This window comes from Watersipora subatra, chromosome 11 (genome assembly GCF_963576615.1).
Source record: "Watersipora subatra chromosome 11, tzWatSuba1.1, whole genome shotgun sequence".
Classification (NCBI taxonomy): domain Eukaryota; kingdom Metazoa; phylum Bryozoa; class Gymnolaemata; order Cheilostomatida; family Watersiporidae; genus Watersipora; species Watersipora subatra.
Genome location: NC_088718.1, coordinates 234429 through 250003, shown reverse-complemented (window position 1 = coordinate 250003; position 15575 = coordinate 234429). Strand labels below are relative to the sequence as shown.

The window sequence follows — 15575 nt, the reverse complement described above, 5'->3', positions numbered from 1 at the left end:
CAAAGATATCAATAAATATCATGATACATACCAGTGATATGATATTTTTGCCAACCCTGGCTTTTTGTATTGAAAATAGTGTATTGACTGAATTGCCACGATATTGAAACTAAATTGACACTATTTCCTGCAATATCGTGCATAAAACTATATTGACTAGAATTTTTTTATACTGTATTAACAATAGTATTGTTGTTTACCCGAAACATGGTCGGCACAGCCTCTTGTTAGTTTTATCCATGTTTTATTTTCATTGTCCATCATTATATCATCAGTTTATGTGTAGAATGTATATATAAGGAGCCCAAATTTAATAGAGGGCAGTGGTGTTTGGACCTTCAATACGATACGTACACACCTTTTAGTCGAAACAATTGGTCTCCTTTCTTTATTCAGATTGTCTGGAGGTCACCCAACCAGTATTTGTACAGAGCCGAGCTTACATGAGCTTAGCAAGGTCATTGTCCGAACGACATACAATGCAATTGTTTTTTTAAGGAACCTAAGGACAATTGCCTTAGACGAAAGACCATCTCATTATCTTAATAGTGTTTCAGAAGGGAGATGTTGCATAAATAGATTAGAATTTAAAGCTATCATATTTTTATAGAGATAACGACAACTCTAGTGTTAGCGTTTCCAGTTATGTGTTTTTGCTTCATGATTACTAGCACGTTTCGAGTTTGAACTAAATATATTAAAAACCATTCATCTTTCTTGAAAACATTTACTGGAATAGTCCAATAATATCGAAGTGGATTTCGGTTAGCATTCTGAGAGAAGTTGTTTGATCCCTGAACCTCCATTTGCAGGGAATGCAACTTCAAACTTGCTGCTGCTTTTTGACGGAAAAATACCACCTCTTCATGGTCCTGACAAGTGAAAATGGCCAGGAAGATACGACTTTTCTGCTGGAGCACTGTGACGCTGGTGCAACCTACAAAATTGCCAGCCTACTTGCTTATTGACGATGATGTTTGCTGGTGCGTTGCAATGCTAAGATTGAGCAATGCTGGCGATTTCCAGCAAGTTGACGCTTGTAGAAAGACCCAGCGAAGATTGTAGTATGTCTTGTACTGTACACAAGAATGAATATACCATACATGCAAAGGTATTTATATCCTAGAGGGCCGGCCGTACCAAGTTCACCAAGAGGGTAAAGAAGATGGCTAGATACATAATGAAAGCAGGACCCACCCTCAACACACTATTATATATCGGCTACTCCTATTTGTGATGGATTTACTGAGCTGAGCTTTTTCTAATTATCATGAGTGTTGAACTATTCTCGGATTAGCCCAATGGCCAGTTTCTGCAGAAAGCCCATGGATTAACACCCAGCCTATGCTATATAAGCAAAGGTTCTCCAATGTTAAGCAGGAGGGGTAAGGATATGCAACAAAAAAGATACCCTAGTGATAGAGAAGAAATAGCACAGAGCAAGTGGTACAGACTACGAATGACAAAACTAAGGACTGAGAATTACGTTCTTAATCTTTATTAAGAACAATGTGATAACATTAACCTACCTTTGTGCAGCTTTGTGTATACATATAGTCTTACACTTACAAGTGTAACCAGACCTGCCAACCCAAGAGTGGGGCAAGTTGAGTGAGATTTGGTTTTGGGGCAGTTGATGTTTCAATGATAGTATATATAAAGTTGTGGAAACTGGGGCAAAAATCTAACGCATTTTCATTTTTTCTCTGGGGGGATTGCGCGAGTCTCACGCCCAATGCGTGAGAGTTGGCAGGTATGAGTGTAACTGTTTGAGTGTTTATTATTTGTAACTCATTTCAGCATTACGGCATCTAATTGTTCTATCTTTTCATGCTTATAGAGTTTATGTAAATAAAGAGCCATTATTCACCAGGCACCGTACTTGCAACAATTACAGTTGTGTATGAGAACTATTACTCATTCGGTATAAGACAACTTGTACGCAGAACCCACTTGCAAGTGGTTAGTCAGCGCTGACTTCCACAACATATTATACACATAATGACTACACACACAAAAAGGAATCATTGAGGATATGTATAGGTAATTGTTGATGAGATGATGATTTATGTCTGCTATGCTGTCAAAAGGTAAATATTAAATCGCCCCGTTGTTGTGGTTAACTTTTAAGGTGTTGGTTTTTATTTTCCCAAAAGTAGAGCGTGGATAAATTAAACATCTGTTGTTCTCTGTATTTCTGCCGTACATAGTATCCTAAGAACCATTCCCCTCTCTCTGCTACATTATAGGGTACTACTTCACTACACCACATCACATCTGCACCAACCCCGTTCCTTCGCCACTATTCTGCTCTTCGGAACCTCTCTACTATTAATTTTCCATGCGTTCCCGGCCGATTTACTGCCGTATGTAAACCTGTTTGGGAAAAAGATTTCGCAGCCGGGAAGCGGTTTTTTTTTTCCCAAACAGGTTTACATACGGCAGTAAAATATTGGCTCCTGATTGGTTTTAGTAATTGAGTTTTAGTAACCAAAACCTACATCATTACATTAGAAATCAATAGTTATAATTAGAAAGAAACACAAATTTCTAAATAACGTAGTAAAACTGATGTTATCGTTCAAAAAGTGCTGTTAAAACGTAAGAGGCGCTCACTTAAAACTCATTAATTTAAGCCATTTTGAATGAAATTTTGTAATTTTGTGTTCCTCTCTAATTATAACTATTGACTTTTAATGTAATGATGTAGGTTTTGGTTACTAAAACTTAATTACTAAAGCCAATCATGAGCCAAAATTTTACTGCCGTATGCAAACATGTTTGGGAAAAAACTTCGCTTCACGGCCGCTCCGACTATTGAACGCATCCTGTACGGTACGACCCCGCACAGCAATGTGCCTAAATTGTGGCTCCATAACCAAGATTTTGAATTATCGTAGCGCTTATTACCTACCTATATACACAAGAGGTGAAAATTATAAACAATAGACTTACTATTGTTTATAAATACTGTTACTACTGTTACTAAGTAGTAACAGTGATGTCAGACTTTTTGCCCTACAGCCCATGAGATATATGTTTACTGATTAATCCACATATTATAATTATATACATGTATTATGCTATTATACTATTGATTATCAGTAGTAACAGCGATGTCAGACTTTTGGCCTTACAGCCCATAAGATCGGGTCGTTTGTTGTTCGGATGACAAATGACATTGAAATTGACAACGCCCTGCGATTGGATGCCGAAATATATTGTTTATAAATTTCACCTACACAAGATAAGATACGTGTACGCACGTGTATATTACTCTGTAGGCTAAGTTTATCTAAACGCGATGTTTAGCTTGTCTTGACATTTTCATTTGCGGCTCGCCAGTATAGTGGCAGTTTTACGAAAGTTGGAGACGCTGTATCGTATTACCTATATCCGTAATAGGTAACTGGGTTGCACACAATTCGATCTCTGTCCTTGAAATTAACTCGTGATAAGTCATCGTATCGTTTAATTGAAAACATTTATCTGTCCAACCAATAAAGGTAATCATGTAGTGAATTTTTGCGCTTGCCTCTCGCTAATATAGCGAATTACGACACTTGCAATCACTACTAAGTGGGTTCTGGTTACAAATTGTCTTATACTGAATAAGTATTAGCTCTCATGCACAACTGTAATTGTTGCAAGCAAGACGTCTGGTGAATGATGAGTATGGCTCTTTATTACACAAGCTAAAGCTGCACAGAGATGAATTGTCTTGTACGTCCACAAGGCGTCACTGTCAAAAGAGGATGAACTACTATAAGTGTTCACTTTTATAGGCATTTCATTAGCCTGAGAGTGGATGAATAAGTGTTCAGGGTTGTGTCTTTAGGTTACTGTGGTTGGTCATTGAGGGAGCACTGTCTTCTAGTACGTCAATGAAAATTCACCAGATTAATGAGATGGTATATTCAAATTATTTTATCAATGTCCGGTATTAGCTGGCAGGAGAATGGATTTCAGCTTCTCTTGGTGTTTGATTCTTCTCAGTTTAGAGTTCTTAATTAGCTTGTCGCTACATTTGAATTATTGGACTTTTGATGCCTTCAGGGGTCTTGTTGCCATTTTGCTTGGAGGACCACTACTGCATATAGTTAATGCCCTTTTCTACAATATTAGTGGTTTTATGTGGCTAAGTGGCTGTCTTTCTTAGAAGCTATCTTCTCCTAGCTCACCACTAGCTATCTCACTCTCCACTCCTTAATACTTCCCTTTATATAACTAGGGTAAGTGCTAATATTAGATTAGTATACAATAGAATTACATGTTCCTAGTTGTCGTTAACAGTAAGTAGATGTATAATGTTATCTGAGGTGTAGTCTGCTCAGAATTTCGGTTCAGACTGACAAAGAAAAAGAAATGCATTTGCTGTTATACTGCCTTGTCAAGTGTGAGTTGTCTGTCACTAAGCTAACTATATAATCATGGAGCAGCAACTCCGAATCTCAATAATGTGACAAGCAACCCGGCACCGCTGGAAATAGTAATGGCTAAATGAATATGAATTATTCTACTCATATCACCTATATTCAATCCTTTTGCAACTGCATGCCATATATTTCATGTTCCTATAGACCATGGGCTTTGACACGGGAAGGTAAACGTCAATTAAGTTTAATAACACTCGTTTTTTAAGTTATGAGATTTTGGTTTGGTTTTCGATGTGTATTTTATCCCATACAATTGTATTGTTTGCATCAAAGAGGTTAGTGAGGCAATTCTTGTTAAATATAAATTTTGCTATTTTACCGTTATGTCATACTTTAATGGTGGAACTTCTAATATTTTCGTGATTCCCTATATCCCATAGGTAGACTTTCTTTTCACAAAATTTTTTTCATCACTTAAAAGCATTGCAGAAAATTACAATTTATTATCTTGACCTGAACTCTTGAACAGGACTTTATGAGTTAAGCCTAACAAAAGCATTTGTGAGAGCAACCAAATGATTTGATAAGTTGAGCAACCAAATTATTTGATGAGTTGAACATAACAGAAGGATTTGATGAATTAAACATAACAAAAGTACTTGATGAGTTGAATATAACAAAATGATTTGATAAGTTAACCAACAAAAAGATTGGATGGGCTAAACATAACAAAAATATTTTATGGGTTAAACAACAAAAGGATTTGATGAGTTGAACATAACAATAAAATGTGATTTGGACAATGACCTTGCTAAGCTCATGTAAGCTCAGCTCTGTGTCCTTAAAGCAAATACTGGTTCGTTTTTGAGTGACCTCCAGACAATCTGGATAAAGAAAAAAAACTACTTGTTGCGACTTAAAGGTGATTAAACAACAAAAGGATTCGATGGGTTATAATTACACATAAGGAAAGGATTTGACGAGTTAAACATAACAAAAAGATTTGCTGGGTAAATAAGCATTTGATGAGTTGACCATAATAAAAGCATGTGACGAGTTAAACATAACAATCGGATTTGATGTTTTAAACTACAAAAGTATTTGAAGAGTTAAATATAACAAAGGATTTGATCAATTGAGCATAACAAAATAATTTGATGAATCAAACATAACAAAAGGAAACCGGGTTTGTAAGTAATAATCTCATTCTAGTATTCGGGGCATGAAGATGAATAAGGAGGCACCATTTTACGCTAACAATATCAACAATCAACAGAAGCATTTTTGGCAGCTTTATGCGCATCTGTTCTTTATAGCTGTCATGGATTTCATAGATTTCTATGGCATAACCTCTAATCCAGGTAATGGTAGCTCAGCCTGCGATTTGGTGTTTTTATTATCTAGATGTCTGTTGAACTGCATGTGCATTTTCGCTGACTAGATTCACAGAAATTCAAACAAAAAATCAACTGTTATTTTTTTATTGTTTCTAAAAAGAACTATTTGTAACACTGATTAAACAATTAACTTTAACAAACAGATGTAATTCTACATATTTTAAAGACTAGTTGCCCGTTTTAATGGCAGATGAAGATTCTTTAAATTTTATAACCTTTTTCCAACAATATAAAATAGTTCAAGGCCAAGAGAGAGAAAAATGCTATTTAATATCTGTTTTGAATTGTTCACACCACAAATACAACAGAAGTACCGCAAAACCTCTATTTGAATGCCATACCGCTCTATTTTTCAACCCTTTCCCTATAGTGGGACTTTAATAGAGGTGACATTCGAATAGAGGGAAGTGTTGTAATTTTCGAGTAGGTTATTGAAGTTTTGGAAAGATAAATTTAACCCTTTTGCGGGCGAAGCGAATGTCGCCAATATTTTGCACTTTTCTTGAAGCAAAGCAATATCAACTCCTTTGCATGCTAGAGATCTGCTAAAGTTTACCTCTAACTTATAATAGTCTCTAAATAATATATGCATTGGGAAGCTGAGAAATATTTTTACCAGTAGATATATACACCGTATATTCTTGCAATTAACCTACGATGATGCGGTAGCCTGCGTTGCAATTTGTTAACGATTTGCTTACAACACACGTGGCTAAAAGTTAGTCATTATTTGCGGTAAAGTATTCTAAATAGCAACGCGTAACAGTTTTGCTCTGCTAAAAATTGTTCGGATGCTAATACTCAAGGTCGCTATGTCCATACTCAAGGTCGCTATGTCTATACTCAAGGTCGCAATGTCTATACTCAAGGTCGCTGCCTGTACTCAAGGTCGCTGTCTATAATCAAGGTCACTATGTTTGTACTTGAGGTCACTATGTCTAAACTGAGTCGCTATGAAGTATGAATATCATTTTTAGATTTATTCAAATGGCTCCAGAGGTTTGCAAAAAAAAGCTTGATTCTATCATTGATGAGATATTTGCTCACCTGAGTGATCTTTCCTCTCTCCGTCGGCAGCTTGACAAGGTTTGTGCTAACTATTTATGCCAACAGTTTTTTGACCAAGGTCACGAGACAAAGCAGAATCATTACAATTTCTCACAGGCTCTTTATAATACTAACCGAATGTCTCGTGTGTCTCATATATATATATATATATATATATATAGTAATAATAGCTGTGCTACCCGGCGTTGCCTGGAGAGTAGAAAAGTCTTTAAACAGAAAATTGATTTGTATTCAACATATAACAACACTTGCCATTCTAACTTTCAAACTACATATCACGGTAAAAGTTTTTTGTCTTATAAACAATGAGAAGTAGTGAGAGTTGCTCGCTATCAGCCTACGCGCTATCAGCCAGTACGTTTAATAATGTGAGTGAGCAGCTTCTCGTGATGTTATGCTCTGACTCGCATCGTACACAAATCTGTTGAGTATTTGCTCTCATATACATGTACTGACTTAGAGATTGGCAAGGTAGCAATTCGATTTCTGTGGTCTAGTGGATAGCGCGTCGGTCTGGCGAATGGCAGCGTTCAAGATCGAATTTTCTTCGGTATGGAATCTTTATCCCAAGATTTTAAGATTTACAGCCGGAATGCGTTCGCATATACTTTGAGAAATATATATACAGACTAGCTGTGCTTCCCGGCGTTGTCCGGGTAATAAAAAAGTCTTTGGACAGAAAATTGATTTGTATTTAACATATATATAACAACATGTCCCATTCTAACTTTTAAATTACTACGCATGAGAGAAGTGTTTTGTGTAGTTGAAATAAACTAAGGGAAAAATAAAAACAACTGTAAAGGTTTTAAAACTTTGTCAAACAACTGTAACTTTCAAGCTGTTAGCCAGGCACGTTGTCAATGAAAAATTCTAGTAAGCTGCTTAATAAGATAGGATTCTAATGGCGGTAAGCCATGACTTTGTGTCTGCATTGTTGTCCAGCTACAACTATTCTGATAATTGCTATAGGCCTATCAATCCTACAAACGGACAAACGTTGAAAAATATAGATAGAAGATAGATGTGTAGACTGATGCAATTATAAAAATTTACGAAATAATAATAAAATTGGGACTAACTCTGAATAGACTATACTTACTGCATGATCTATTTAAGCCATGCATATTGCACATTATTAAAAAGCTGAGAATCAAATCATTCTGATGAGATTAAAACGTCTGAAAATAAAATCATTTTCAATGAGCAGTTGGCCTCAAAGGTCAACTTCAAATTTTGCTCCATAAAGACCCCGGTTTAATATGACCCCAGAAAATGCTGGGATAGTTATTGTATTAGGTAAATGTTATTAAACGATAGTAAATCTCCTGAAGAATTATATGATATGTATACTGTCTGGTCTGGGTAGCGCAAAGTGGTGGTAAAAGAGCAAAAACCTAATTAATTACAAAATGATGAGGGATGTTAATACATGTACTTTTGGCCACGACTGTATATATATATACAGTCAAACATAGATAACTCGTCCACGGATAGCTCGAATACATGGTTAATTCGAACATTTCCTTTGGTCCGTTCCCACGTAATGATAAATTGCTATAGATAACTCGAACTCAACACTGTTAATTCGAACTGTTTTTTGCCCAACGGCTACCGAAACGGTTGTTATCGCTTTAGAAAATCACTTTATTCAAAGCCATAGAGGTAAACTTCATCTTTTCCTAATTCATAAGCGTCGTTATTACCACCATCGGCAAAATATTTTTGTCAACGACTTTTCTAAAAGTTTGGTGAAATTTGATTTATACTGCGATACGATGAATAGCACGGGCTAGCCGGGTCACGCACGCAAGGATTTTCGCCATGCACATACAAAACAAAAATCGCATGTTGTTTTGTATGTGCGTGGCGAAAATCCTTGAGTGCGTGACCCGGCTAGCCCGTGATGAATAGTTTTCCGACGTTGATTCCGTGTTGAATCAACGTCGGAATGTTGAATGTTTAAAACGTTTTAAAAAATGTTGTAATTAAACGTATACGTTGTCTGAGCTACAAAAAACTATTCATCGTTTGACCTAAACACAGAATACGTGTGTACATTCAATAAGTATCTATTAAAAAAGCGTGAGTGATATAGAATGTACCGTAAAACCTCGTAAAACTTCTAATTGAACTGCCTCGGAGTGTTGCTCTTAACGAACCCCAGGTAAAGTAAGGTAATCTGCATAAACTTCAAGAAAAAACGGCAAAATTGATCGTGGGTAAAACCCCAAAAGAAAAAGATGTCTTTTCTTTTGAGCATTTCAACAACGATCAAGTTTTGCCAAAGTCAATCTGAAAAACGTCCTGGCAATAACATCACCTCAAACAACAAACCAATCTCAAGTGATAGAAAAATCTCTATACTTTTTCGTGAAAACGTTTTAAACTTTACATTAGAAGCATTTAATTTGAAACAAGCCATTTGTGCTTTTGATTTATATTATAGTTTGTATATGTACATGTATCTACTAATAAATAAGTAAATATATGGACTTGTGACAGTGCTCTGATAACTTGAACGCTCTGATAATTCGAACACTTTTGCTCGGTCCCTTGAAGTTCGAGTTATCCATGTTTGACTGTATATATATACATATATGTATAACCTTTGGCACCAAATTGGCAGCATTATAGCAAGGAACAAGCCAACTACTAAAGTAAAACTGATTGAAGAGGTAATCAACGCTTGGCATTGAGTAATCACTCACGACCGCTTGGCGCGATTGGTGGAGAGCATGCCAAAAAAGTGTAAGGAAGTTATCAAAGCTAAAGGCATGCCTACCAAGTACTAACATCATCCCAAACCAACCCCAATGGCCCTTTTCAGGGCCACCAACTTATGCAGAGTTTGTTCACAGCAATTTATATCAAAATGAATAAGTTAAAACTGTAGCAATGTTAGTACGCTAGTTGACAAAACTATTCTGATTTTCAGTATTTGTGCTACTAAGCTGCCCAAGCCTGAATTTTAAGTGTTAAACTACCTCAAATAAGTTTTTTATAGCATATCCGAATAGAGGAGACTCTTAGCTTCATTTTGATATATAAAAAGTTAAATTTGAACACATTGGCTGGCAGCTACTACAACATATTTTTTGAAAGTGCTCAAAATTCTAGGGCGGTCCGTTTATTTTTCACACCACTGTATATATATATATATACTAGCTGCATTACCCGTCTACAGGAATAGATTCACGCGCAGCATAAGGTTTATTGAGAGTTGTCTTTCATACTGTAAAACAACTCCAAATATGCAGTTACATCTCCCTCTTTCCCCTCTCTCCCTCTCTCTCCCTCCCTCTTTCTCTCCCTCTCTCTCCCCCCCCCCCCCCTCTCCTCCTCGCTCTCCCTCTTTCCCCTCTCTCCGTCTCTCCCCTCTCCCTCCCTCTTCCCCCTCTCCCTCTCGCCGTCTCTCCCCTCTCTCTCCCTCTCTCTTTCTCCCCTCTCTCTCCCCCCTCTCCTCCTCGCTCTCCCTCTCTCTCTTCTTCTCTCCCTCTCTCCGTCTCTCTCCCTCTCTTCCCTCTCTCCCTCCCTCTTTCTCTCCCTCCCTCTCTCTCCCTCTCTCTCTCCCCCCTCTCCTCCTTGCTCCCTCTCCGTCTCTCTCCCTCCCTCTTCCCCCTCTCTCTCTCCCTCTTTCTCTCTCTTTCTCTCCCCCTCTCCTCCTTGCTCTCTCTCTCCTTCTCTCCCCTCTCCCTCCCTCTTCCCCCTCTCCCTCTCTCTCCCTCTTTCTCTCCCTCTCTCTCTCCCCCCTTTCCTCCTCGCTCTCCCTCTCTCTCCCCCCCTCTCCTCCTCGCTCTCTCTCTATCCCTTTCTCTCTCTCTCCCTCTCTCTCTCCCTTAGTTCAACGCAACACATGCGGATAGACAACATTTTTGGTTTTTCTGTCGGGCGTATGAAGAAACAGTTTTTGGCGTGTGCCTACTTTTGAGCAGGCGACGTATAGCTGGTCATGGCTGATGCAGGGTGACAGTAAGTCGATAGCAGCTGCTCTCTTTCTTTTCACAATAGCGTATCGCAACCCTCGGAGTACTCGTGAAAGTTCTGTAATAGTAAGTTACAGTAGGCCTACTCGTAGCTGGAAAAAAATTAGTAACTCGGCTGCTGAAGGAAATGAACATGACCCACTATCACGAACAGCGGCAAATCCAACGTTATTTAGTAGTGGAGATGTGGCAATTCATAGACAATACAACGTCGTATAAGAAACACTTACCTTTTTGATGTGGAAATTTAGTAGGTGAGAAATGCGTTTTTCCAGTGGCTCCAAAAAACAAACGTTTACGTGACCTTCTCGGTACACGTTGGCAGTAAATATTAATTGCATGTAAATAACTACTCGTTAATTTATTTTATTTAATGAATAGTACATTTGTATAGCTGTATAGACACCTTTGTATAGGCCGCAGAACTCAGGAAAGATGTTTTTAACACGACAGAAAATTTGCCGTTTAAAAAGCGTGCTAACCGGATATTTCGGTTAATGCGCTCGAGCGGTGAAAGAAAAACAACAGAATCGCCACACCTTTATATAAGCCGCTTGGCTCAAATCGTCAGAGAAAAGTAGCGGTTAATAGTCCATATTACGATAATTAGTACTCATATATTTTTCGGTTGGCTTCGTTCGACCGAATGGAAAAAGAAAGACCGCTCTATAATTTATTTACCGTTACTACACATATTAATTCAGTTCGCTTCGTACGACCGAAATTCGTACGACGATAAAAGAAAAGACCGCTCTATAAGGCGGACAGACAGATACACAGATAGATAGACAACGATTGCCGTTTATATAGTAGATAGAGAACAGCGTTTTTCTAGTGGTTGCAAGAAACAACCTTCACATGACCTTCCCGGTACACGTTGGCAGTAAATATTAATTAGATGTAATTTACTACTCATTAATTTATTTAAAGAGTAGTAAATTTTATTTAATTCACTACTAATATTTACTACTAATTTAATTTTACTACTTACACATATTAATTAAGTTTGCTTCGTACAATCGAATCGAAAAAAAGACCGCCATATAATTTATTTATACTGCTCATATTTGGGAGTCATCGGTGACTCAATATATCGAGAAGACAACTCGTACTATTAGCATATCAGTATTTATCGTCCATCCCTACGATGAATAGCGGGTTACGTATTATAATAGAGGCGTGTACTAACCGGAGATTCTCGTTAATGCGCCCTAGCGGTGAAAAAAACCACAGAATAGACACGCCCTTATATAACAGTAGCGGCTAATAGTCCGAAAAGTACGGTACTCTATAAAGCGGACAGACAGATAGATAGACAGATAGACAACGATTGCCGTTTATATAGTAGATATATACATATATATATATATATATATATATATATATATATATATATATATATATATGATGTTTGGTGTTATCCTTTCTATATGTCATGGGAAGATAATTCATAAAATATCTTCATGCAGCTTTACTGCTTTACATGCCTAAATATTTAAATAACTATCTGTTAGCTCACGACTGTTAAAGGTTGACTTGCAACAAAATTCACATTACAGTTATTTGGTATCAAAAGATTTACCATGTCTTACTCCGCTGTGTTGTAAGTGCCAAATATGTGGAAATGTGATTACAAGCTCTTAAAAGCTCAAAAACGAAAAGCCACCGTAGATTAGAATCTCTTTATTTCGATGAAGTAACCACGAAATTTGGTTATCGTCTTGTCACGTATGTTCTCAAGTGAATTCAAAGGCCAATACAAAGCTCAATATAAAACTTATCGTAGCACTAGTTTATGACAAACACTTCGGGTTTTACTGAAGACCCCGTATCAAATATAGATGTTTACAGTTTTGTATCGGCATTATTCAATCGTCAAGTCGTAATCTGATCATGTGACCCAATCCTTTGCAAATAATTTTTGCAGCACTTTTCGATTATCACAGGTGACCAACAGGCTCGTCATGATTATCAGACAATGATATGTACGCCTTCGAGGTAAGGTTAAAATGTTTAATGAATTTTTACGGTAAGTTACAAGATATCATTGCTATAAGTGACAGCATTACAATGACGATAAAACTGACGCATAAGAATAATAGACATAGTTTTATTGAATGCGTGAAGTATATTTGTGAAAATATTTCGACGAATAAGTTTGCATGAAAGTGTAAACAGAAACCATCTCTCACAACTACATCACATTTGAGCCGTTTTGGAAAGGGAATCCAAACTACGGCGGTCTCGTGGGGCTGCGATTTTCTGTTCGTTTTTTAGCTTTTAAGAGCTTGTAATCACCTTTTCACATATTTTGCACCTGCAACACAACAGAGTAAGACATGGTGAATCTTTTGATATCAAATAACTGTAATGTGAATTTTGTTGCAAGTCAACCTTTAAAGTAATTTTAGTCTACTTTATACTGCCTACTGTTTGCTGCTAACTCTAAGGTGAACTAGCACGTTGGATGTTTGCCCTTGACTTGCTAATCGAATGATGTCGGCTGCGAAGAACAATTTAAAGTTTGCGTTTAAATATATCTTTATCATTATTTTACTCCCTGAGCAGTTAGTTGAAAAATAATGTTCTGTAAGTGCATTTTTCTGCCATTGAATGGCATTCTTACAGTGCGTTTTTCACCCTTCACTTATCAACTGCTACCAATCTTTCCACAAGTTGTTTGCTACCAGCTAATCGAATGTAACCACATAAAGCGGCGTGCATAGCTGTAATTTCTGCTAGATAAACTACGCACACTGCGTGAATTACAGATTTTTTGTCCCATAAAAATAAATGACAATACACAAGTATGCTGCCTGGTAATTAGCTGTCACTAGCTATTTGTTTATTCATATCAATTTTTTGAGCATTTTTGATTGTTTTGGGGTTTTATGACATATGTTAATGTAACATGTAACATATCATCTCTGCTTGCGCACTGTTGTATGATAATTCATAATGCCATTTCATTCCTATGAAGAATTTTGTTATAGCATTTGAAGAATAGCTATTGTGTTGTTAGTTGTGCAAGTTCAAGGTCATGGGTGAGTGAAATATCGGATTTGACTACATTTTTCTCATTACACAGGAGTTGAGGGACGGTTATCTCCAGATGGCTAAAGCCCGCAGTAACATGGGTCAAAAAAGTATCAGTTCCCTACAATATGATGAAAGGCAGATCGAGCCTTCCATTTTTGTTGAAGTTAATAAAGAAGGTGCTGGCCCACATTCTTTTAATATCTCAAAGGATGCTCTGCAGGCTGACCTTGACTCCACCCTAGATGGAACCAGTTTAAGGAAGCGTTCAACCAAATGTTCTGAAGTTATAGAAACTGTTGGTCCTGACTTTGTTGAATCTGAGCCTGCTGACGGTAAATCAATTGCAGAAAAGAAGGCTAAAGACCCCTTGCTAATGTTTGGTGTTTTGGTGCCACAGGCTTTGCGAATGAGCAAGTCTTGTTTTGAGCGCTCAATACCAGTTATCACAAAAATATGTTCAACACAAGCTGTTATTGTTTGCTTGAAGAATGAGTATCTCGCTCTCCGTTCACAACTATGACCGTTCTTTGTGTCTGTAAGCCGGCTACGCATCTCATGTTATGTCTATATGCTTTATCATTCTGTTCTGTTTTAAATAAGATTGATTCATGCTATTTACAATAAATACGTTTTCAAGTTTTCTAAACGAAACTGTAATTAATACGTAATGTCGTATACAATAATCTAATGGCTGTTACCTTATAACAGGTGTCAGGAACTTTTTTGACTGAGAGAGCCAAAAAACCGCATGTTTCGAAATTTAATTCTAAGAGAGGCCTATATATATTTTCAATCTTGAAAACATAAACCGGAAAAGGAAGACCAACAAACTTAGTATTTTTGAGCAATTTTAGAGTATAAGAACACTGAATTTATTTTGAACAACAGCGTTATAACTAAGATATTATGAAAAGTACTTCTTACTATTTTGTGACTTATTTTATTACATCGTGACTTTTATTCTTACTATTAGTGACTTCTGATGCTGCATGCTATTGCTGATAGCTCTGTAGTCGGGTTGATACAGGGTGAGGTTCAGCTTCATGCAGGCATTTAGGCTTCCATCTGTTAAACCTGACCGCAGGTTTTCCTCATGAGTGAGAATGTGTGCTCGCATGCATATGTAAAGCCAAACATGGTCAAAAGAGCAAGACTCACATGCTTCTGTGTTTTGTATGCGACAGGTAGTGCCTTTCATGTTTTCACAATCAGCTGGTCTGTGCGTGAAGGTTTTTCATGTTGGTCCATTTGTGTTTACTTGCCAGCTCTGTTTGCTCTGGTGGAAGTCTTTCTAAATCTGTTTCAAATCCATATTGTGTTTAATTATTTAATTCATAATTGAGATTTCAACAACAAATAGGACATTTGGCTGTATACATTTCCAAATTGATGTTTTTAACAATAAAACGCTAGGGAGGCGTCTAACACCCTTTATTACATACCAAGTTAGCATGTATCGCAACTCTATAGATAACGATAAGTTTACAACATGCAATAGATTTCCAGAGTTGGTCAAGTTCTATATTGGGCTGTGAGAGCTTTCAAAGCCATTGTTCAAAGTTATACGGTCGGTTAACATCAAATAACAGAAGCTCACACACAAGGTTACCGCAAAGATGTGCATTATGTTATTGCCTGCGTCTAGAGACAAGAACCATGTATACCTTTTCCTGTGAAAACCGGAGGTCTAAAACCTGATATATAGCCGA

The 15575-nt window shown here is 37.1% G+C and overlaps 1 protein-coding gene across 6 annotated transcripts; it reads left to right on the top strand.

The window, feature by feature from the left end:
- The first annotated feature begins 3436 nt into the window (after positions 1-3436).
- LOC137408382 (coiled-coil domain-containing protein 115-like) lies at positions 3437-15300 on the top strand. 6 transcript variants are annotated; one of them, XM_068094891.1, is made up of 5 exons: positions 3452-3506; positions 4160-4232; positions 6751-6859; positions 13916-14875; positions 14924-15300. In XM_068094891.1, the coding sequence occupies exons 3-4, from the start codon at positions 6761-6763 to the stop codon at positions 14384-14386; spliced, it is 570 nt and encodes a 189-aa protein (XP_067950992.1). In that variant the 5' UTR covers positions 3452-3506; positions 4160-4232; positions 6751-6760; the 3' UTR covers positions 14387-14875; positions 14924-15300. The 6 variants fall into 6 exon arrangements, with proteins under 6 accessions (XP_067950991.1, XP_067950992.1, XP_067950994.1 ...); XM_068094893.1 differs by lacking the exon at positions 3452-3506 and adding an exon at positions 3537-3579; XM_068094892.1 differs by lacking the exon at positions 3452-3506 and adding an exon at positions 3583-3723.
- Positions 15301-15575: the final 275 nt, after the last annotated feature.